The 24,710-nt window shown below is 38.5% G+C and overlaps 2 protein-coding genes across 2 annotated transcripts in view; one reads left to right on the forward strand and one right to left on the reverse strand.

Annotated features, from left to right (window-relative positions):
• The first annotated feature begins 1,020 nt into the window (after positions 1-1,020).
• Positions 1,021-22,333, forward strand: LOC148778010 (putative selection and upkeep of intraepithelial T-cells protein 1 homolog). The gene is made up of 7 exons (XM_088834988.1): positions 1,021-1,096; positions 2,914-3,261; positions 10,756-11,037; positions 13,039-13,158; positions 15,502-15,597; positions 21,389-21,511; positions 22,329-22,333. Exons 1-7 carry the CDS (start codon positions 1,021-1,023, stop codon positions 22,331-22,333), a joined length of 1,050 nt encoding a protein of 349 aa, XP_088691114.1.
• Positions 22,334-23,563: 1,230 nt separating this feature from the next.
• LOC129540325 (selection and upkeep of intraepithelial T-cells protein 1-like) overlaps positions 23,564-24,710 on the reverse strand; it is a 63,769-nt gene continuing 62,622 nt past the window's right edge. The window contains 1 exon segment of the mRNA XM_088834989.1: positions 23,564-23,697. Within this exon segment, the coding sequence (XP_088691115.1) occupies positions 23,564-23,697 (134 nt within the window).

The raw sequence follows: 24,710 nt of genomic DNA on the forward strand, positions 1-24,710 counted from the left end.
AGATATTGAGCCTTTTGAGATCTAGTTGCTGTAAATGTTTTTATCAGGACTTGTCATTTTGCTTTCTTTATATCTTTTGATATCAACACACTTAAATTTAATGAAGTTGAATTTAACATTTGCCATCATTTTATTCGGTCTGAGGAATTTGTTCATATCCCGATTACATGAAGAGTCTATTGTTACCAAGTGGTCTAGTATTTGCATAGCTTTGGTTTTCACGTTCATGTCTGATCTGTGTGTGGTGTGAATGGAGATTTCAAGGCTCTGCTTCCCTGTGCCTTGTCTCAGCACCATTCACAGAACAGCAATTCTTTCTTCAGTTTGTAGTCCTAGCATTATCATGGATCAGGTTTCCACATGTTTGAGTATAATATTGGAAGAAGAAGAAAAAACCTTACTTCTTGTTTCTCGTATCTGATTGATCCAAGATTTTCTGCCAGGCAGTTAGCACACTTGTATAGCTGAGCTTTTTTCTGCAGGCCCTCTGGGCAGCTACTGGGGAGTCCAGGTCCCACCTCTCTGATGTGGCATTTCCTTTGAATGTGGAAGTGGTGAATGGAGCCAGAAGGTCGTAGATCCGGGCAGACCCTGCCTATAATAGAGGAATTATGAATGTTTTGCCAAAACTGGCCTGTTGCCCATAGCAGAAGGCACACGAGTATTTCCATTAGGAAGTGATGCAACATCAGAGGCAGCAGACAGGGCTCTGAGTGAGTGGCTTAAGCCAAGATGCAGTTGAGGCCAAGTGAATCTGGGATGTGCGTAGCTGAGTTCTGTGCACTGTTAATGCTTTTGTCTACCACGGCTGCCCTCCATAGTAGTCATCTAATGAAGGCACGAGCCACGGTGAAGGCACAGGAAAGAAAGAGAAAAGACCTAATCTCAGTGGGTCTGACACCTGTGGTTTGGCTTATCCAGCGGCACATCAAACAGAATTCTCTCAAAAGGCAGGGTTTCAAAATTGTCTCTATTATTTTTCTGTGTTACCCACAATTGCTATTTTATTTTCCAGGTGTGATGGAGCTTGCATTTTTCTATATATCTGGATACTCTTTAGCCATTCTCCTCTTACAAATGGTAGTTCTCCCCTCAGGTAGGGTTATCTACTTCTTTTTCATGGTATGTTACATCTATAAGGGGAAATAATGACGATAAAGGACACTGAAGGAAATGAGGAAGCTTTTCCATTGCTGTTCTCAGATTCTACCTTTTCTGTTCTAGTCTTGAGGATAGAAATGAGTGTTAAAACAACTTATAAGACATTATTTTAATTCCGTGTCTTCCTGAGCCCCAACTCCATGCCACAGTACTGCAATGACACGCCAACGAGGGAGACTTTCCTCCCCAGCTGTCCAATGGCTAAGAATCCACACTTCCACTCCAGGGGCCGCAAGTTTGATCCCTGGTCAGTAAACTACGGTCCCACATGCCATGTGCAGTGGCCAAAAGAAAAACAAAATAAAACTAGCCATATGTTTAAAAAAATAAGTGATGTGCCAAGGAGAAGAGACAGATACCTGTCCAACATCTACCTTTGGGAGCCTCAAATTCTCACTGGCAAATCATAATAAATAGATCCCTTATGTTTAAGAACAAATCATGGTCATTTATGTGGTAATATGAATTGTAAGTTTAGTAGGGCCTCAGATAAAGAAATTTGTATGAACTGGAGCTGTTTACAAATTTTCTTAGAACAATAGGCCTTAAGTCTGATAATTCAGATACCTTATAGTGAAAAGGATAAACATTGGTGGCAGAGAAATGAATGAATTTGGTATACTTGAAAAGAGGGAAAAGTAAGATTATGGGAAGAGCTGTGTGATAGCTTCATAGCAAATTATCTCCAAGATTAATGATTCAAAGTAACCATTTTTTATCTCATAGCCTGTTGGTGAGGAATTCAAGCCAGTGCTCAGCTGGGTGAATCCTCTGTTCCATGTAATAGACTGAGGTCTCTTTGTGTATTCAGCTTGTGGGCAGAGTGGTCCAAAGAGCTCAAGGTGGCTTCATTCATATGTCTAGCATTTTGGCAGAGGAGGCTGGAAGGCTGGGATCCCCTGGCACTGTCAACTGGCATGTTAACACATGGACTTTCTGTTATGATGGTCTCAGGGTCATCAGACATTGTATATGGCTACTGATGGCTTCCAGAAAGAATGAAAAAAAAGAAATGAGACCTGCTCATTTCTAAGACAGACCCAGGACCAATTACAGGTAGTCTTCTGCCATGTTCTGTTGAGCAAAAGAGTATCAGAGGACAGTTTTAAAAGGAGGAGACATAGGCACTTTCTGTTCATGGATGGAGCGTCAGAAAATTTGTAGCCATCTTTAATGCACCAAAAACTGATACTGAAAAAAGCAGCTGGTGTATTTGATAAGTAAAGGCTGTTATTCAGCCATCATGGTCCACATCCTGCCTCTCAATGGTGTGAGCTATTCATATTACTTCATTAAATATTTATGGAGTACCTCCCATGTCCAGGCAATGTTTTATGCACCAGGAATAATACAGAGCATTTTAAAAAAGATAGAGACTCTGTTGTTGCACAGCTTACATATTAGTTGGTTATAAGAGAAAATAAAGATAGGAATTTAAAATATCAGTAATAATAAGTGCTATGAAGATATGACTAGGAGAAATTTTAAGTGGGTGGTGATAAAATTTTTCCCTAAGAAGTTGTCATTGAAGCTGGGACCTGAGAAGTAAGAAGGAGGCAAGGGATGGGAGAGTGTGAAAAAAGAGCACTGCTGTCAGAGTGAAGGTATCTTTGAGAGCGAAGTTCTAAAATCAGAAAGGACTTGGCATCAAGAACTAGGAATTAGGCCAATGTGTCCAGAGCAGAGGGACCTGGGTAAAGCTTTCTCCTGTGGCCTTCAGAATAAATCCTTGATCTCCGACCTTCACCACAGAGCAGTTCACTGTGAGCAGCTCCAGGAGCCGCCAGGTGGTCCTGGTGGGTGGACATGCTGAGTTCAGCTGCCAGCTGTCCCCAGCTCAGAGTGCAGAGTGCATGGCGGTGGGCTGGTTTCATGGGCACTACTCCCAGCTGGTTCACCCGTACAGGGATGGGGAAGAAGTCTCTGGGAAAAGCACTTACCACTATGTGACTGGCACAGCACTCCTGAAGGACACCCTAGGCAAAGGCAAAGTCACCCTCAGGATCCATAATATCAGTGTTCTTGATGGGGGACAGTACCATTGTTTCTTTAAAGATGGTGACACCTCTGAAGAGGCCGTCATGGATCTGAGGGTAGCAGGTAAGGACAAAAAAAAGTCATCTCCATGTTTCCTTGGTAACACTACCCTGAACCCCTTCTGGAGATATTGCTTATTTATATATGTGCATAATGTACATATGTATATGTCCTTGCAAACATATAGACATACAAGTATTTATCCTTATATTTATATATCCATATCATCTTTCTAGATGCTAATACAGTATATACTTTGTTTTACAACTTGCTTTTTTAACTTAATAGTATAAACTGAAGTCATATCAATGTATTGATTTTTGTTCCTATTCTTTTCGTAGTTGCAAAGTTTTCCATTGTGTGGATGATTCAGAATTATTTTACCCATATCCTATTAAAGGACATACAGGTTGCTTTCAACCTTTTGATAAGCAAGCAATACTCTATTTAATTATTTAAATAAATTACTACATATGTAATGTCACACATGTCCAAGTGTGTGTCTGTATATAAAATTTTAGCATCAGTTTGCCAAATCACACATACATTCATACAAACACATGGACACACACTCACTCATATTTTTTGGGCTTTTAATTCAGTTCAGTTCAGTCACTCAGTCATGTCCAACTCTTTGCGACCCCATGGACTGTAGCACACCAGGCCTCCCTGTCCATCACCAACTCCCGGAGTTCACTCAAACTCATGTCCATTGAGTCGGTGATGCCATCCAACCGTCTCATCCTCTGTCATCCCCTTTTCCTCCTGCCTTCAATCTTTCCCAGCTCAGGGTCTTTTCCAAGGAGTCAGTTCTTTCCATTAGGTAGCCAACGTATTGGAGTTTCAGCTTCAGTATCAGTCCTTCCAATGAATATTCAGGACTGATTTCCTTTAGGATTGACTGGTTTGATACCCTTGCATTCCAAGGGGCTCTCAAGAGTCTTCTCCAACACCACAGTTCAAAAGCATCAATTCTTCGGCACTCAGCTTTCTTTATGGTCTAACTCTCACATCCATACATGACTACTGGAAAAAGCATAGCTTTGACTAGACAGACCTTTGTCAGCAAAGTAATGCCTCTGTTTTTTAATATGCCTAATAGCAGGTTAGGTTGGTTATAGGTTTTCTTCCAAGGAGCAAGTGTTTTTAATTTCATGGCTGTAGTCACCATCTGCAGTGATTTTGGAGCCCAAGAAAATAAAGTCTGTGACTGTTTCCATTATTTCCCTATCTATTTGCCATGAAGTGATGGGACCAGATACCATGATCTTAGTTTTCTGAATGTTGAGTTTTAAGCCAGCTTTTTCACTCTTCTTTCACTTCCACAAAGAGGCTCTTCAGTTCTTCTTCACTTTCTGCCATAAGGGTGGTGTCATCTGCATATCTGAGGTTATTGATATTTCACCCGGCAATCTTGATTCCACCTTGTGCTTCATCCAGCCCGGTATTTCGCATGATGTACTCTGCATATAAGTTAAATAAGCAGGATGGCAATATACAGCCTCGACATACTCCTTTCCTGATTTGGAACCAGTTTGTTGTTCCATGTCTGGTTCTAATTGTTGCTTCTTGACTTGCTTCCATATTTTTCAGGAGTCTGGTAAGGTGGTCCAGTATTCTTATCTCTTTAAGAATTTTCTACAGTTTGTTGTGATTTACACAGTCAAAGGCTTTGGCCTTGACTCAATAAAGCAGAAGTGGTGTTCAGTTCAGTTCAGTCGCTCAGTCGTGTCCGACTCTTTGCTACCCCATGAATCACAGCACGCCAACTCAATCAATAAAGCAGAAGTAGAAGTTTTTCTGGAATTCTCTTGCTTTTTCTATGATCCAATGGATGTTGGCAATTTGAGCTCTGGTTCCTCTGCCTTTTCTAAATCCAGTTTGGATGTCTGGAAGTTCACAGACATATTGAAGCCTGGCTTGGAGAATCTCGAGCATTAGTTTGCTAGCATGTGAAATGAATGCAATCATGCAGTAGTTTGAGCATTCTTTGGCATTGCCCTTCTTTGGGATTGGAATGAAAACTGACCTTTTCTAGTCCTGTGGCTACTGCTGAGTTTTCCAAATTTGCTGGCATATTGAGTGCAGCACTTTCACAGCATCAACTTTTAGAATTTGAAAGAGCTCAACTGGAATTCCATCACCTCCACTAACTTTTTTGCTAGTGATGCTAAGGCCCACTTGACTTTACATTCCAGGATGTCTGGCTGTAGGTGAGTGATCATACCATTGTGGTTATCTGGGTCATTAAGATCTTTTTTGTATAGTTCTTCTGTGTATTCTTGCCACTTTTTAATATCTTCTGCTTCTGCTAGGTCCATACCATTTCTGTCCTTTATTGTGCCCACCTTTGCATGAAATGTTCCCTTAGTATCCCTAATTTTCTTGAAGAGATCTCTAGTCTTTCCCTTTCTATTGTTTTCCTCTATTTCTTTGCACTGATCGTTTATGAAGGCTTTCTTATCTCTCCTTGCTATCCTTTGGAACTTTGTATTCACATGGATATATCTTTCCTTTTCTCCTTTGCCTTTCAGTTCAGTTCAGTTCAGTCGCTCAGCTATTTGTAAGGCTTCCTCAGAAAATCATTTTGTTTTTTTTCATTTATCCTTCTTGGGTATGGTTTTGATCACTGCCTCCTGTACAATGTTACAAACCTCCGTCCATAGTTTTCAGTCCCTCTCTCTATCAGATTTAATCCCTTGAATCTATTTTTCACTTCCACTGTATAATCATAAGGGATTTAATTTAGGTCATACCTGAATGGTCTAGTGGTTTTCCCCACTTTCTTCAATTTAAGTCTGAATTTGGCAATAAGGAGTTCATGATCTGAGCCACAGTCACCTCCCAGTCTTGTTTTTGCTGACTGTATAGAACTTCTCCATCTTTGGCTACAAAGAATATAATCAGTCTGATTTTGGTATTGACCATCTGGTGAAGTCCATGTGTAGAGTCTTCTCTTGTGTTGTTGGAAGGTGTTTTCTATGATCAGTGCATTATCTCACCAAAACTCTTAGCTTTTGCTTTGCTTCATTCTGTACTCCAAGACCAAATTTTCCTGTTACTCCAGGTATCTCTTGACTTCCTACTTTTGCATTCCAGTCCTATATGATGAAAAGGGCTTTTAATTAGACTTCATTAAATTGACAGAGAAATTTGGAGAGAACTGATATTTCTTTCTGCACCTGGTACAGTTTATTCTCCTGCATCAGTATGAACTCTAGAGGATCCTAACCATAGCATCACTTTCTATGTTGAAATTTCTGTGTTGATAGGTGCCAAACTCCTTAATGAAGGGTCTCTTCTACTTTTAGGGAACTCCAAGCTGCTCATTATTTTCAAATTGCCTCTAGGTGATCAGAAAAGGTCTCTGGGGAAAGGCCAATAACTGCCTGTTATCTATATGGGTATGGAGTGGGGTTGATGTACCAAGATCTTCACCCTCCTGGGCCTCTAGTTTCCAATCCTTTCTCTTTTACTCCGAGAAGTTCTCTTTAAAAAAAAAACAAAAACATGATCATGAGTTACCTTCCTGTCAAGCTATGACCAGAGGCAGAAATTGATACACCCTCCCTGAATTCCAATCCATTACCTCTCCATGAACTGTAGTCCACCAGGCTCTCTGTCCATGGGGATTCTCCAGGCAAGAATACTGGAGTGGGTTGCTATGCCTTCCTCCAGGGGATCTTCCCAACCCAGAGATTGAACCCTGGTTTCCTGCATTGCAGGTGGATTCTTTACCATTTGAGCAATCAGGAAAGCCCAAGAATACTGGAATGGATAGCCTATCCCTTCTCCAGGGGATCTTTCCTACCCAGGAATCAAGCCAGAGTCTGCTGCATTGCAGGATTCTTCACCAGCTGAGCTACCAGGGAAACGCTTTACCTCTCCAAGTCCTATAATTTCTGTCTTGTTAGACATTCAAGAAAATCTTAGGGGATGAGTTTTTGTTATTTCATTCATCTTTGGGTTGTCTTCAGCAGAACGATTGGTTCAAAATACTGCATCATCATTACTACTCTAAACACACCATTAATATTTTTTAAGCTATATTTATTATTTGTATACTTATCTACTCCCCCAAATAAATTGATTCCATTTCTATGCTCAAAGAGTGATGCAAATTTCAAAGCAGCCACTATAGAGATGGGGATACCTAGTGGAGTTTTGTTTTAGCTTTGGATTTTTAAAAATTATTTTTCTTTTTGTATTGAGGTATGCTTTACATACAGTTCAGTTCAGTCCAGTTCAGTCGCTCAGTCGTGTCCGACTCTCCACGACCCCATGAATCACAGCACGCCAGGCCTCCCTGTCCATCACCAACTCCCGGAGTACACCCAAACTCATGTCCACAGAGTCGGTGATGCCATCCAGCCATCTCATTCTCGGTCGTCCCCTTCTCCTCCCGCCCCCAACCTTTCCCAGCATCAGAGTCTTTTCCAGTGAGTCAACTCGTCGCATGAGGTGGCCAAAGTATTGCAGTTTCAGCTTTAGCATCAGTCCCTCCAATGAACATCCAGGATTGATCTCCTCTAGAATGGACTGGTTGGATCTCCTTGCAGTATAAGGGACTCTCAAGAGTCTTCTCCAACACCACAGTTCAAAAGCATCGATTCTGCGGCGATCAGCCTTCTTCACAGTCCAACTCTCACATCCATACATGACCACGGGAAAAACCATTGCCTTGACTAGACGGACCTTGGTTGGCAAAGTAATGTCTCTGCTTTTTAATATACTATCAAGGTTGATCATAACTTTCCTTCCAAGGAGCAAGCGTCTTTTAATTTCATGGCTGCAATCAGCACCTGCAGTGATTTTCAGTAGAGTGCACAAATCTTAAGGTACAGCTCAGTTAATTTTTACATATTGGGATACCCATGAACTTGCCCTTCAGATGAAGATATTAGCCAGATGGTTCCATCTTGCTCCTTTATAGTCAATACCATTCTCTTCCCATTGAGGGAAACAGTCCTTTAACTTCTATCACCATAGATGAGTTTGCCTCTTCTATAACTTGATATAAGTGAAAACATATGTTTAATATTTATGATTACCATTACCTGCTCACCATTATTCATTTATGTTGTGACTAGCAAAAGTTTGTTCTTCTGTATGTCTTTGTAGTATTCTGTGTTATGACTGAACACTTGGGTTACTTTCAGTTTGGGGCTATTAATGAATAACACTCTTGATGAAAGTGAAAGAGGAGAGTGAAAAGGTTGGCTTGAAGCTCAACATTCAGAAAACAAAGATCATGGCATCTGGTCCCATCACTTCATGGGAAATAGATGGAAAAACAGTGGAAACAGTGTCAGACTTTGTTTTTTTGGGCTCCAAAATCACTGCAGATGCTGATTGCAGCCATGAAATTAAAAGACGCTTGCTCCTTGGAAGGAAAGTTATGACCAACCTTGATAGTATATTAAAAAGCAGAGACATTACTTTGCCAACCAAGGTCCGTCTAGTCAAGGCAATGGTTTTTCCCGTGGTCATGTATGGATGTGAGAGCTGGACTGTGAAGAAAGCTGATCGCCGAAGAATCGATGCTTTTGAACTGTGGTGTTGGAGAAGACTCTTGAGAGTCCCTTATACTGCAAGGAGATCCAACCAGTCCATTCTAGAGGAGATCAATCCTGGATGTTCATTGGAGGGACTGATGCTAAAGCTGAAACTGCAATACTTTGGCCACCTCATGCGACGAGTTGACTCACTGGAAAAGACTCTGATGCTGGGAAAGGTTGGGGGCGGGAGGAGAAGGGGACGACCGAGAATGAGATGGCTGGATGGCATCACCAACTCTGTGGACATGAGTTTGAGTGTACTCCGGGAGTTGGTGATGGACAGGGAGGCCTGGTGTGCTGTGATTCATGGGGTCGCGGAGAGTCGGACACGACTGAGCGACTGAACTGAATGAATAACACTGCCATGAATATTCTTGAAAATCCTTTCAGGTAGACATCAGTACTCATTTCTCTTACATTGTTAAGTAGGAGTGAAACTGCTGGGTCATAAGTATATGCTTAATGTTAGTAGATATTAATAATTTTCCATAAAGATTGGCCCCATTTACCTCCCTGGAGTCAACTGTGTAGAAGACCTCTGCCATCACCCTGTCCCTTGGTAATGCTGGTCCCAGTCCTGTGCATTGTAAACATGTAAACATTCTGTTGGAGGTAAAGTGGTATCTCATTGAGATCTTACTTTACCTTTCTCTGATAGCTGGTGATGTTGAGCATCTTTGCATGTACGTGTTGACCATCTGAAGATATACATACACACATATATATGTATGTATGTGTATATATATATATATACATATAATCAAATGCTTCAAATCTTTGCTAATTTTAACAACAAGGTTTGCTGTCTTTTTGATTTATAGTATTTAAAATATATATTTTGGGCTCAGATTCTTTCTCAAATGTATCATGAACATCTTCTCCTAGTCTATAGCTTGCTTTTTCACCTTCTACCTGTTGTCTTTTGATGAACAGAAAATTTTAACCACTGTAAAGTCTAATTTATGAATTATTAACATAATGATAATCTTTTCTTCTATGGTTCATACCTTTAGTGTCCTGCTATCCTGGATTTGAATTGGAGTATTCAGTTCAGTTCAGTTCAATTGCTTAGTCGTGTTCAACTCTTTGAGACCCCATGAATCGTGGCACGCCAGGCCTCCCTGTCCATCAACAACTCCCGGAGTCTACCCAAACCCATGTCCACTGAGTCAGTGATGCCATCCAGCCATCTCATCCTCTGTTGCCCCCTTCTCCTCCTGCCCTCAATCTTTCCTAGCATCAGGGTCTTTTCAAATGAGTCAGCTCTTTGCATCAGGTGGCCAAAGTATTGGAGTTTCAGCTTCAACATCAGTCCTTCCAATGAACACCCAGAACTGATCTCATTTAGGATGGACTGGTTGGAACTCCTTGCAGTCCAAGGGACTCAAGAGTCTTCTCCAACACCACAGTTCAAAAGCACCAATTCTTCTGCCCTCAGCTTTCTTTATAGTCCAACTCTCACATCCATACATGACTACTGGAAAAACCATAGGCTTAACTAGACAGACCTTTGTTGACAAAGTAATGTCTCTGCTTTTTAATATGCTGTCTAGGTTGGTCATAACTTTCCTTCCAAGGAGTAAGCATCTTTTAATTTCATGGCTGCCATCACCATTTGCAGTGATTTTGGAGCCCAGAAAAATAAAGTCAGCCGCTGTTTCCCCATCTATTTGCCATGAAGTGATGGGACCGGATACCATGATCTTTGTTTTCTGAATGTTGAGCTTTAAGCCAACTTTTCCACTTTCCTCTTTCACTTTCATCAAGAGGTTCTTTAGCTCTTCTTCACTTTCTGCCATAAGGGTGGTATCATCCGCATATCTGAGGTTATTGAAATTGATATTCTCCTGGATTGGAGTATTACCCTTGCCCAAATTTGCCCATGCATATTAAACTTACTGTGTATATAGCAGACCACAGAGGATCAGAGGAAACATTTATGTTTCAGCTTTTGAGTCCACAACAATAATTATAATGGCATTTCTGTCTTCTCCTTCAGCTCTAGGCTTGGATATACAGATTAATGTTCAGGTTCCTGACACAAAAGGGCTCATACTGGAATGTAACTCTGGAGGGTGGTTCCTATCACCCCAGATGGAGTGGAGAGACAGCAGGGGAAATGTAATTCCACACGCATCAAAGTCCTCCTCAGTGGATGGAGCTGGATTATTGCACCTGAAGATGAGTGTTCTTCTCAAAAACAGCACCCACAGTCCTGTCACTTGCTGCATTTGTAATCCAGTCACTGGTCAAGAGAAAAGGGCAGTTGTTATCCTACCAGGTGAGTGCTTGCGGCTTGACTCTATCAAGGAGAAACTGTTTTCATCTATGTGACAGACAAAAGATAAAACTGACTGAAATAAATAAATGTGAAATTGCTTTATAAACTATAAACTGGTCTAGACATATAATATTTAAACCTTATTAAGTTCCTGGGAGCAGGGAAAACACAAGATGTTAAAGGGGATATTTTTTTAAATGGAAATAGTTGCATTAATTAGATAAAGAGCCCTTACTCTGTTTAGCGTGTTAAGGCTTCAGAAGTTATATGTCATTCAAATGCTAGATCCACTATTTCTAGCTTTGTAAACGTTGTTATTTGAGTGCTATATTCACTCTTTCTAGGTTTCTAGATCCACTTAACCTTTAAGACTACTCATTTTTCTCATTTGGAAATGATCGCATAGATAGATGGCATTTTGAATTTGAAATGAAACATTGCAAATGAAATGGCTTTACAAGCTATAAAGCAAAATGCAGATCTAAGATTGACTTAACAATTACGGATGCCACAAGTGGTGTTTATTACCACCTTATGAATAGATACACAGAACAGTAAATATCCAGCAGCCAGTAAGTGACAAATCTAAGGTTGGGGCCCAGTTCACATGGTGAGGACCTATGATGTAAGCAAGGCTATTTTTTTTTTCTGACGAAGGATAAGTGTGATCAGGGAGGTCAGAGGTAAACACAATAAACTGTGTCCTTTGTGCTTCAGCCAATGGCTAGGTGCAGTCCCCAAAGAAGTCAAGGTGGATGGAAATGACAGGAGAGAAAAGGCCCATTTAGTTAGGACAGCAGTTCAACTGTTATACAGAAAGATTACTATCCCCTGCAGTAGTTCAAACGCAACAGAAACAGTCAAACAGTTCACAAGGCTCTCTGTACTCCTTGAGATACTCAGATACCTGGGTTCTTTCTACCTTACTGCTCTGCAGCTTCAAGGGTTCTAGTCCTCCTTGCATGGTTAGCTCTGATTTTCATCATTCCAACTTTATCCCAAGTCTTGGGGATGTAGAAAGGGAAGACGCAGAAAAAAAGCAGTTTTCTTTCACATTTGGAAGTTGCGTATATCACTCCAGTTCTATCCCATTGACTTAATATTAATTGCCACAACTAACTGCCAAAGAGACTGATAATGTATAATCTTTCACTTGGTGACCGTATGCTACTGTAATAGTTAGAACTGGGGTTTCTGTCCATGGGGTCTCAAAAGAGTCAGACACAACTTAGCAAGTAAACCACAACTACAGGTCACTGGCAGTTGATAGTAATGATGGGGCTGCTGCTAAGTCACTTCAGTCATGTCCGGCTCTGTGTGACCCCATAGACGGCAGCCCACCAGGCTCCGCCGTCCCTGGGATTCTCCAGGCAAGAAATGATGGGGCAAACACTGGCATTACACTTTTCTGCATTTTGGGGAGTTTGAGGACTTCCTTGATTTATTTCCACTGAGAAATTTGTAGCTTTACAAAATATTTTGAGAAGGATATTGGGTTTTCTTTCCTAGGGGAAGTTTTATCATGTTAGTCCTAAACTAGAGAGAATTTAGACACTGAATGTTAGGTGACTCAGTTTTATTTCTAGAATTTCAGAGATTTTGCATTTTAAAAAACTTTCTAAAATTTCACTGAAGCATGTCTTGATCCAGTTCCATGGCCACTGGCACCACCAAATGTTACATGTATTGTGGTGCCCATGTCCCTGTCCTGTAATTTTTTTCATTTCATGGATTTGTCTCCTAGAATTAAAAGGAAAAAAGTAGGAAGTTATTCCCCCATCCAATCGAAGCCTGTCCCATCCATGGCCTCCAAATTCCCTAATTTTAGTCTATCCCCCAGCCCAGCTTCATTGGACAGTAGCCTTCATCTGAGCCCAGTACATAGTGCAGAGTATAATGGGGGCCTTGAGAGTGGGTCCTGCTTCCTTAGCAGCAGTAGTCTATGCCCAGTGGAGCCTTGTGATACCACTGCCCTGCTTATCACATCTTTCTCTCTCTCAGATATCCTGTTCAAATCAAAGTGTGCGGGGATGTTATGTGAGAACTTATACCTCCTGATATATCTGATCATTTTACTTGCTCTTTCGTGTTTCAGAATAAAATGTATTTTACTTGGGAAAGGTAAAAATCTCTGAAGTCACCCCATTATTTACCTGATATCAAATGCCTAGGGAAGGCTCATACAAAACTATAAGTCCACTCCTCAATGTATCCCACTCCTCTGTTTGTCAAAGAAGGTCTCAATGTCCTGAGTTATGTCAGGTTAGGCTGCCATCTTCTCTGTTTATGTGATTCTCCAGCACTGCTGCTGCTGCAGTGTCTATCACTACTAAGATCTCCTGGTCCTTTCAGAGATACTGCTTCCCATCACTTGGGCCATTTTCTGAAATCTTAATGATAATAATCTGTCCTTTTCCATAGGCAGCCATGGATCTTTAAACTTATCACTGGAATGGTTCAGAATAACCATTCTGAACAAGATAAAGGAAATAACAAGAATAAAGGAAAAATATATGGACCAATACCCAGATTTTTGTCCCTTCTCAGTTTGCTCTCAACTCCACTTTTTCTCTTCCTATAAATTAACCTGAACATACACTCTTTTCCCCATTAGAAATAGGAAATGAAGGTTTAATTTAAGTGAACTGAAAACAGAGGGCAGTTGAAGTTATCAGATATGTTGGAGAATGACTTCAAGATGAGTAATGGAAGTGACTGCTTATGACATCAAATACTTTAGACTTTCTGAGAGAAAGAAGCTGTCATACATTCTAGGCTTTTCTGAAAGGAGGAAGAGATGAATCAGGAGACTGGGAGATTATCTGATATATAGTGAAAAAATGACAGAAACACAATTCACAAGACAGGTTCCTTTTGAGAGCTGTCATGAAAATGAGACTTACCTATGATTCAAGAAATATAAAGCTAAAAAAGAACATAGGATTCAAGTTGTCTAGCCTTCTACCCAATTCATAAATCCCTCTATAACCTTGAATGAGTATTTATCCTATGTCAACTGATGAGATAAACAATAAGTAGTAAACCACTTACTAACTTACCCAAACATTCCTATAAGGTGGGCTTGATTTATTATCATCATTCTTTAGATGAAGAAATTAAGGAGCAGAGTTTTTAAGCGACTTGTTCAAGCTCAAACAACCTATAAATATAGAGGCAAAATTGGAACCCAGATGTTTCAAACATCAAACACTTTGCTCCAGCCACCATGCTCTTCTTCACGTTGATGTTGTGTCTTATCAAGACCATGGTCTGCTTATTTTACAATGATGGGGATGTCACTGGCTTATTAAAAAACTGACTTATTTATTCAGCATATTTATGTTAAACCTCTCCTGGATACTAGGTACCGTTCTAGATATTGACAATAAAGTACAAGAAAAAGTCAAAAAGTCTTTGCTCTTGTAGAGTTTACTTCTAGGGTGACATGAGAAAACTCTTCCTTTTGGAACTTTCTTGTTGGTAATTTCTGGTATTTGTGATTTGAAAAACAAAACAAAGAACTAAGACAAAAATAAAAGCAAATACTTTCTGGGCCTTCTCTATTCTAATCCAAGCAGTCATAGTTATTTGTTCCTTGCATGGTATATTTTAGGATTACCCAACAATCTTGTCATTTTCCTCTAGAAATGTTAAGAATCAATAATTGAATCTTTTTCATCTCGCTTGCTGTAGAAATGCATGGTTTAATAAGAAGAGTTGTCTAGTCTTGAAATGATCATTTTTACATTGTAGTAAGCTTCTTCAGTTCAGTTCAGTTCAGTTCAGTCGCTCAGTCGTGTCCGACTCTCCGCGACCCCATGAATCACAGCACGCCAGGCCTCCCTGTCCATCATCAACTCCTGGAGTACACTCAAACTCATGTCCACAGAGTCGGTGATGCCATCCAGCCATCTCATTCTCCGTCGTCCCCTTCTCCTCCCGCCCCCAACCTTTCCCAGCATCTTAGTATATGAATATTCAAGCAAAGATTAAATAGCTAAATGACAGAGATGCTGTAGGGGAGAGGCTTTCATTTTACCTTAAGGCTCTTACGTCTGTTAAATTCTTGGCTTCCAAGGTACTTTTGTCCTGTTAGCTAATTCAGAGTTTCCGCAAACTACCACTTTGTTGGTTCTATAAGCTTTAGACCCTTAAGCATTTACAAGATTATAGTGACCAGGCCCCTATTCTTTCTAGATCATATTCCAAGGCTGATCATGTGCTGCATTGTGCAGAGGGAGGTAATTCTTCCTAACCTTTCTCTATCTTCAATGTAAATGTCTGTAAGCCCAAACTTCAGCCCGACTCCTAAATTTTATGCCTGAGCTCTGACATAGGTTAAACACAAGTGAATAGATATAACAATGAGACCTTCCCAAAGCTTCCTGTAACCAGAATGTTTGTTGTTATTCCAGTGTATCCCCAAAGACTTATCTTCCTAACTTTCTTTCTTTTTGACTTCAATTTCACAGAATAGATGGTTTGTTCTCTTTTCATACTGTATCCCTTTCGTGATACATGCTGGCATCTTGTCTGTCTACTTGAAATTCAAGATTGGAGGTAAACGGGACTATGAAAATGGGATCTCTCTTGCCTGGTACCCTTGTGATTAGTAGTATGGGTGATCTTTGTAGCAGCAACAGGATAAGGAGTTGGGGTTTAGGTGACATGCAGAGGCTTTAGATTCTGCTCCCTGAACTGTTGGAGGACCAGAGTTTTAGGCTGTACGGATAGCTGTATTTCTGCCACCGCTTATGGTCATATTTGCTTGTCCTCTAAGGGAAAGTATATATTCCTTTAGTCCTTATAGCCATTTCATCCAAATTTATCAAATCCAGGCACTTATTTAAAAAACCCAATTATTATTTCTTTGAAGTGTGATTGGTATACAGTATTGTGTTAGCTTCAGGTACATAGCTAAGTAATTAGCTTCAGTTCAGTTCAGTTTGGTCGCTCAGTTGTGTCTCACTCTTTGTGACCCTATGAACTGCAGCACGCCAGGCCTCCCTGTCCATCACCAACTCCTGGAGTCCACACAAACCCAAGTTCATTGAGTCAGTGATGCCATCCAACCATCTCATCCTCTGTCATCCCCTTCTCCTCCTGCCCTCAATCTTTCCCAGCATCAGGGTTGTAATTAGCTTATATATATATATAAGCTAATGTATAGCTTTATAAGCTAATATATATATATATACATTTCAAAATTATTTTTCATTGTAGGCTATTATAAGGTATTGAGTATATTAATAACTCCCTGTGCTGTAGACTAAATCCATGTTGCTTATTTATTTTATGTATAGTATTTTGTATCTGGTAATTCCATACTCCTAAGTTATCCCTCTCCTGCCTGCTTTTTACCCTTTGGTAACCATGTTTGTTCTTTTTGTCTTTGCTTCTGTTTTATATATAGATTCATGTGTATTTTTTTAGGTTCCACATATATCCCATAGTGTTTGTCTTTGTCTGATTTCACTTTATATGATATTCTGTAGGTCTATTCATATTGCTGCAAGTGGCAATATTTAATTCTTTTTTATAGTTGAGTAATTTTCCCGTGTGTGTGTGTGTGTGTGTATCTTACATCTTCTTAAACCAATCATCTGTGGAGGGGCACTTGGACAAAACTCAATTATTTTTTTAAATTTATTTTATTGAACTATAGGTGATTTACAATGTTAAGTTACTTTTTGCTGTACAGTAAAGAGATTCAGTTACATGTTTATATATAGCTTTCTGTTGTAAAACCCGATTATTGATGTTACCTATAGACTGACTCCAAGTCATGATTCATAAGCAGTTTTGGGTTAGAGATCGTCTTTGAAAAATTAATGAAAAAATTAAAATGTAAAATTTTGCTTATTTTTATTACATACTCAGTTTCAAGACTGTTGAAAGCTGTCTTTTAACCCTCTTTACTATATATTTAGGTGTCATTTAGAAGTGCAATTATACTATGCCTTATGCCTTATGATGCTAATATCTGAGAATTTAGCAATACTTTTCATTAGTTTGCAATCACTGGGAAATATTTACATACAACAATGACTGTCAAAGTAAACAAAAGAATCCTTTTATTATTTGCTAGGGCTTTTCCCAATCTATTACATATTTCTTAATTGCCCACAAACAAAGCACATTTTCATCTCCAGTTTGCATCTCCAGTTATAAATCATTTGCATCTCCGGTTATATATAAACTATTTGCATATCCAGGTATATATAAACCATTTGCACTTCCATTTATAAACCCAAGTCTCAAATCCTTACAAAGATGAACACAAAGGCCAATCCTATGAAGTTAATTAGAAAGCAGTAAAACTATGTAAGACTGTTCAAGATGAAATTCTACCAGTATGGGGGGGTCTGAGTACCCTAAACCAATGTCAGACTACAGTATACATGCTGCAATACCTATCTATGTGTCTACCTATTTATCCAGCCCTCTAACATCTACATATTTATCTATTATCTATCTATCATGTACCTACACACCATTAGTTTCAGGTGAGCTATTGAGAAGCATTGCTAAAAGAAAATTTTCAAACAGAAGGGAAATAATGACAGAAGGAAATATGAACATTAGAAATTAAGGAAGAAAAAGAGAAATGGTGGGCTTCCTGTGTAGCTCAGCTGGTAAAGAATCCACCTGCAATGCAGGAGACCCTGGGTTGGGAAAATCCCATGGAGGAGAGCATGGCAACCCACTCCAGGATTCTTACCTGGAGAATCCCCATGGACAGCAGAGCCTGGTGGGCTACAGTTCATGGGGTCACAAAGAGTCAGCCATGACTGAGCAACTAAGCAGAGCACGAGAGAAATGGTAAATAGTTGGATAAACCTATTAGAATGTCATTCTTCTCTTGAGTTCTTGAAAAACCATTGGGTATTTCTCTCCACATTGTCCTACGAACTGACTCTGGACAAAGGTACCATCACTGGAAGTGTATAACAAATGGCTTGGTCTTAGTCCACTGAGGCTACTATAACAAAATGCCACAGATCTGGTAGCTTATAAACAATAGAAATTAATTTCTTACAGTTCCGGAAGCTGAAATGTCCAAGATTAAAGTGCCAGAATGATCATATTATAGTGAGGGCCTTTTTCTTGTTTCATAGCTGGCACCTTCTCACTGTGTCCTAACATGGCAGAAGGGACCCGGGGAACTTAGTGTGGTCTCCTTTATAATAACACTAATCCTATTCATGAGGGTTCCAACCTCATGACCTCCCAAAGGCTACACTTCCTAATACCATCACATTTGGTGTTAGGATTTTGACATATAAATTTTGAGAGGGACACAAAAATTCAGACCATAGCAATGGAGGTAAGTAAAAAACAAACAAACATACAAAACAACCTTCAAAAACATTTGATGGTGGAAAACAAAAATCAATATTGTCCCACTGGATTTTAATGTATCTAGATATAGATGTAATATATAAGACAACTACAACATAAGGTAGTGACAATTAAAGGGACCTAATTGTACCCTGGTGGCTCAGAGGTTAAAGCGTCTGCCTCCAATGCGGGAGACCTGGGTTCGATCCCTGGGTCGGGAAGATCCCCTGGAGAAGGAGATGGTAACCCACTCCAGTATTCTTGCCTGGAGAATCCCATGGACGGAGAAGCCTGGTAGGCTACAGTCCACAGGGTCGCAGAGTCGGACACGACTGAACGGAACGGAACGGAATTGTAGTGGTAAAACTGTGATTCCAAGTAGGTTGTAGAAAGTTGAATATGTATATTTTAGTGCAATCATTGAAACAAAAAAAAACCCAAAAACTGTGTAAAATGATAGAATTTCAAAACACAAAAGATAAATTAAAATACAATAATAAAAAGTTCAAAGTACCTCAAAAATTCAGTAAACAGGAAACAGAGAGATAAGAAATAGGGAAAATATAGAAAGTAAATTAAAAAATGATAAAAACTTAAAATCCAAAATATCAATAATTGCATTGAATATAAATGATTTAATTTGTCAATTTTTCTTTACACTTCTTTAATTTGAAGCCATATTAGGTATATATACATTTAAAATTGATAAATGTTACTGATGAAAGAGAATATTAATCATTACAGTGTAGGTAATAATGATTTCTTGCCTTAGTATCTACTTTGTTAAATGTAGTATAGCTACACTGGTAATTTTTTTGTTTGCATTGTATATCCTTTTTTAACCTTCAATCTTATAAAAATCTTTATTTAAATTTGTCTGTGTGCTCATGCTTTTATATTCTTCTTGCAAAAAATCATATAATTAAATTTTAACTTTTAAATCGATATTGATGATAATTGTTATTTAAATGGATCATTTATCCCTTTTGCTTATTGATGTTTCAAATCTCTAACAATATTTTGTGACTTTCTTTTATGTATGTTTCCATTCTTGCATTCACTTTTGTTGTATATTTTTAGTAATTACATTTTTATTTTTATAATTTCAAACAATTCCATTTTCATTATAATTGGCATATAATTTATACAGCATTTCTATTATCTAAGTGATTCCCTTAGAAATTGTTACATGTACACTTAACTTACCAAGTCCAAAGTGAATTAATACTTTAAACACTGTTAGAAGATAAAACGACTTTAGATTAATTCAATAGCATTAGCCTTGTTGAGTTACATACTGTGGTTGTTGGGAATTTTAATGCTGTGTATAGTTAAGCCTCAGAAGAGGTTATTACAACCATTGCTTTATATATCATTGTTTATTTAAGTTTATCTATATATTTACAGTTTTTTAAAAACATACTTGCATCTCAGACTTTACAAATACTAACATTCTGACTGGCAACCTTTACCTCAACATTATTTCAATAGTTACAGAAATTGGGGTTGGAAGTTATTTTCTTCCAGTGCATTGAATATATTATGTCAGTATTTTGGCTTCTATTCTATTGAGAAATCTGCTGTCAGTTTGACTGTGACTCTTGAATGTGAACTGTTTTGTCCTCTGGCTGATTAAAGAAGTTTTATTTGCCTCTCTCTGTGTGTGTGCGCGTGTGTGTACACGTATACTGTGGGATTTTTAAATTTTTTCATAATAGATATTTGTAGGGCTCCCAGATTTTCTAGATTAGTGTTTTTTATGAGGTCTCAAAAATTGTCCACTACCATTGTTTCAAATTCTTCCTTTTCTCCCTTCTTTAACTCCTCTGTTTTTACAGCTGTAGATAACTATCAAGCAGAACTTTCTACTCCATGGTACGTGTCTCTTCCCTTCTCTTTTTTGTTTTCTGTTTTCTCTTCATGTTCGTATCTTCCCATTTATTATTTAGTTCATTAGTTAACTCCTGAAATATGACTACTCTGTTTTGAAACCCACTTTAGAATTCTCTATTTTAGATGTTATGTTTCAATTCCATCTATTTACTACTTTCCACAGGTACCATGTCTCTATCTGTACTGCATATATTTCTTACATTTCTAATATTTCTTGTTTATTTCAAGTTTTGAAATATAATATGCATAGTGTTTCATAGGATTCTGTCTTATAATTGAAAAGTCTAAAATTATTTGGAATCTCTTTTGGATTTATGCTTAATATTGTCTTTATAGTTCTAATTCAGTCAACAAATATTTAATAAGGGCCAGACATATTTCTAAGAACAGGGGATTCAGCAATAAACAAAAAATTAGAAGACCCTGACCTCCTGGAGTGTACATTTTAGTAACAACATTTGTAATTAATGAAATGAAGACTACTATCTCTAACTTTTTGGTTGGTTCTTCCAGGGTTTTATCACTATGACAGACTTTAAAGATTTGAATTGAGTGATCATGACTCCTTTTTATCACTGTTTGTCCATTTGTTATTTAAATAGACTGACTTTGAGCTCCTTCAATATTGTGATCATATCCAGTGCATATTCAAATTTTGCCTTCCACCACTGAGCTGCGGTTACAAATAATTTTGTTTTAGCCACCTGCACAGAGACCCACTATATTATATCTATGACATTTCTGGAACGTTTTGCTTCTATATCTCCTAACCGAGAGTATACAAACAAATGAGTCTGTCTTCAGTTATCTGTGGATGAGTGAGTAGAGATCGAACTTCACAGTTTGCATTCAAGACTCAGTTCAAACTGCATGCGCACCCTGGTTCATCGAAACTAGCAAGCCTTATCTTGTCATAAAGCCTGGAGGTGCTGTCACAAACTGGACTCAGAAAATACATATAAATGAAGGCCAGAAGTCAGGTTTTCCTTTATCAATGCTCCATCTTCTTATTAAGTGGGCTCTACACATGTTTCCCTTATTTGTGCATCTTTTCCAATTCTATTTCATTTTGCTTAAAAAAATACCTTTTTTTTTTTTAATCCTCCCTCTTTTCCAGTCTCTGATTCAGATGACCTATTCCCATTGTATAGTACTTGGATACGTGATATATGTGTGATCCTGACTGTACTGGTGATGTTTTTCCCTGTACTCATTTCTTGTCTACTGCAGACCCTGGAAGGTAAGTGAGGCAGCAGTGGGAGGAGCTCTGAGAAAGTTATCTCCTATACCCCGAGCTGGATCGCTTGAGTGCTAAACCTGCACTCTTGAAACTTCTCTTACATGGTTAAATAAGCAGCAGAAAAAAAAAGGTAGCTTGGGTTATTCATATGTTTTCTTCTACATTTGCAAGCAGAATAAGGGCATTTTAGGGTTTAACCTCATGCCTTGTTAAGTGCTCATTCCATTATATTCTCAAATTCTCCTTCCCTGATAAAATAACACAGAAGTGTGAGAATAGGGGTTTTACCATTTATATTAAATAAAGAGTTAGTGTCACCAGAGAAAGACCTCAGCCCAACCACACCTAACTGTTGACCAATTAATTATTGAAGATTTTCTTTTCACAGGGAAGACCCACAGGGAAGGTCCTCTTTGACATCTCCATGGAACTCTTCCTTCACCTGAAGCTTATGACATGGTGATGAAGGGACACATACAGGGAGGAGTAGCATATAATCCAAATCATGAGAAATCTCCATGTAAGAGTCACATGTTAGCAAAAAGAAAGAGCAGATTCAGTAGCATAAGAGCCAGAGCAACAAAAGCAGATTCATTTCATACCCTTCTGAATGCCATAGTTCCAAACCCTAATTAATTACTCAGTCATTATACTTCTCTGGGACTAATAAACAAGTGTAGTTTCTTTAAGGATTTGGGGGTTACATAGTGAAGAAGAATGGAGGTCACATTAATCTTCCTATTCTGCACTTTCAAGTTCATGAATAAAATATCCAAAAAATCCTACTTACTAAAACTTTTTCTCATTTTGCTTGAAGTTTGACATTTTAATCCTAGAGGCTTTTCTCATCATGTAGGAAATGGCAACCCACTCCAGTGTTCTTGCCTGGAGAATCCCAGGGACGGGGGAGCCTGGTGGGCTTCCATCTATGGGGTCACACAGAGTCGGACACGACTGAAGTGACTTAGCAGCAGCAGCATAGATACCTAAACATTAGTCTCTTTTATGATAATTCCTTCCAATAATAGATACAGGAAATAGAAAAGGAGTAGAGATATTTAGGCAAGGTTACAGAATCTAAATCCTCTATTCTTATTATTTACTATCCACTGATTACACAGACAGTATTCCCAAGGCAAGTAATAAACAGAGACATGGCTAGGAAAGCTACCACTCCATAGTACTGAGAACTTTCTACAAAAGAGTTAAACTTCAGTAAGTTGAGACTGAGCCTACTGCCATTTAAATTTGAGTTGAGCTTCATACCATGAACTAAAGTGGCACCAAATGTTTTAGATCCATACACCCAACAATGATCTACCCTGTTGACTTTCCCACTACAATTGGGTAGGCAGGAAAGTCCAACAGGGCACAGCAGTCAGACAAAAAAATCAGGACAAGGGAAAGAAAGACAGGACAAAAGTGTGTTTTAGTTTTCTGAGCCATACAGCAAATTCCCGTTGGCTATCTCTCTTACATATAGTAATGTAAGTTTCCATGTTATTCTTTCCATACATCTCACCCTCTCCTCCCCTCTCCCCATGTCCATAAGTGTATTCTCTACATCTGTTTCTCCATTGTTGCCCTGTAAATAAATCCTATGTATACCTATGGCTGATTCATATTGAGGTTTCACAGAAAAGAGCAAAATTCTGTAAAGAGCAATTATCCTTCAATAAAAAATAAATTAATTTAAAAAAGAAATAAAGCAGGGGGTTATAAATTTAATATTTAAAAAAGTGACTCTCTAATTGACCAGGTATTTTAAAAGAAGAACAAAATAAAACTTTTAGAAATGACCAAAAAAAAAGCATGCTTGTCCCAGTGGAGCCTTATATTAAGGCTCTGTTTCCTGCCAGAGATGAAAATGAAAGTCCACATGGAGGGGGAGGTAGCACACCATCCATATATTAAACAATGTCTCCAGAAGAATAGCATGCCAACAAAAGAAAGAACAAAGCAAGAGCATAAGAGCCGGAAAAGGGCTGTGCTCATTCTAACATAAACTCCTTTTGTCCCTTTCCTGCTACTGTTCAAGGGTTTTCCCTTCTGTCAAAAGAGGATCAGATAGATTCCAACTGGTCCTAATTTGCCGATGTCCAAAATATCCATCAGTTCCCTAAGCTTGTGAATCAGGAATTTCCTTTTCTGAGAGGTGTCAGAGTGTGTCTTGTCCTGACTTGTTCCTAAGTCAAGCAGTTTCAGAAGTCTCAGGCTTCCTTTACCTGGACTTCAATTGCCAAAGAAATGGATCATAGCTATGATATTTGAGTAAATGTTCTACTTCCAAATAATACCACTTAATGTTTTCCCTGAAAAATATATTTCAAATAGTCCAATACGGAATTAGAACTATATCTGTCTTGGGAGAGACTCTATTCTCTTTTCAAAATTGTATGCTCCAAGTTTATTGTAGGCAGTTCTCAAATTTTGTGGCTTGTATGATACTTAAAGCATTCTCTTTGTTTGTCTCTGTGTATCTCTCTATCTTTCAAGTTCTTGAATGACCCTTGTAATTTACATAAAAACGATTGCTAATATTGGTTTATGCACTAGAACTTAACTATATAGAATGTTACAATCAAAAGGGTTCTTCTTTCTCCAATTTTGTTTTATCTAGAAAATGTAGACCTTTACTTTGATCTCCACTGTTTTGTGGATATCATGGAGTACCAACATGGCCTCTGGTGTACACTCCCCCCATATCTAACTAATTAGACTTGAACTTATACACCTTCAATATTACTCACTGCTTCTGTAACAAGTTTTCTACAATGATGGACATTCAACTTCTCATACAAAACATAGGACACTTGAAGACCATAGAACCAACAGTATAAAACTTTGAGGAAAAAGCATTTTGGACCAAGATCCTATACTTTTGTGTAAACCCAAATAATTTCTAATGTATGAGAGCAAATTAAAATTTCCATATATATTCTAAGACTCCTAAAATATATCACCTATGTATCTTCCTTGCAAATTTATATGAGAAATTACCTAAGGCAAGTGCAATTATACCATAATTAAGATCTCAAGCTAGGAGACTATCTCATTTATAGGAAAAGTGGTATGCTGAGAAACAACTAAATGTGTCATAAAATCTAAGTGTTTCCCTTAAGTAATCCTAACATACCATAGTCAGAAATATAAAAGGACTAAAATCTTTGACTTGCAAACTGAGACTTAAATTGGATGA

Source organism: Moschus berezovskii, chromosome 4 (assembly GCF_049115385.1).
Source record: "Moschus berezovskii isolate FMDL1 chromosome 4, NW_MosBer_1.0, whole genome shotgun sequence".
Classification (NCBI taxonomy): Eukaryota; Metazoa; Chordata; class Mammalia; order Artiodactyla; family Moschidae; genus Moschus; species Moschus berezovskii.

What these genes read in the sequence shown, in the direction of transcription:
- LOC148778010 (XM_088834988.1), top strand. Translation starts at nt 1,021, where the DNA reads ATGGAGCTTGCATTTTTCTATATATCTGGATACTCTTTAGCCATTCTC. An exon ending in AATGGTAGTTCTCCCCTCAG is followed by an intron (nt 1,097 to 2,913) that starts GTAGGGTTATCT and finishes CCTTCACCACAG; the next exon opens with AGCAGTTCACTGTGAGCAGC. An exon ending in CATGGATCTGAGGGTAGCAG is followed by an intron (nt 3,262 to 10,755) that starts GTAAGGACAAAA and finishes CTTCTCCTTCAG; the next exon opens with CTCTAGGCTTGGATATACAG.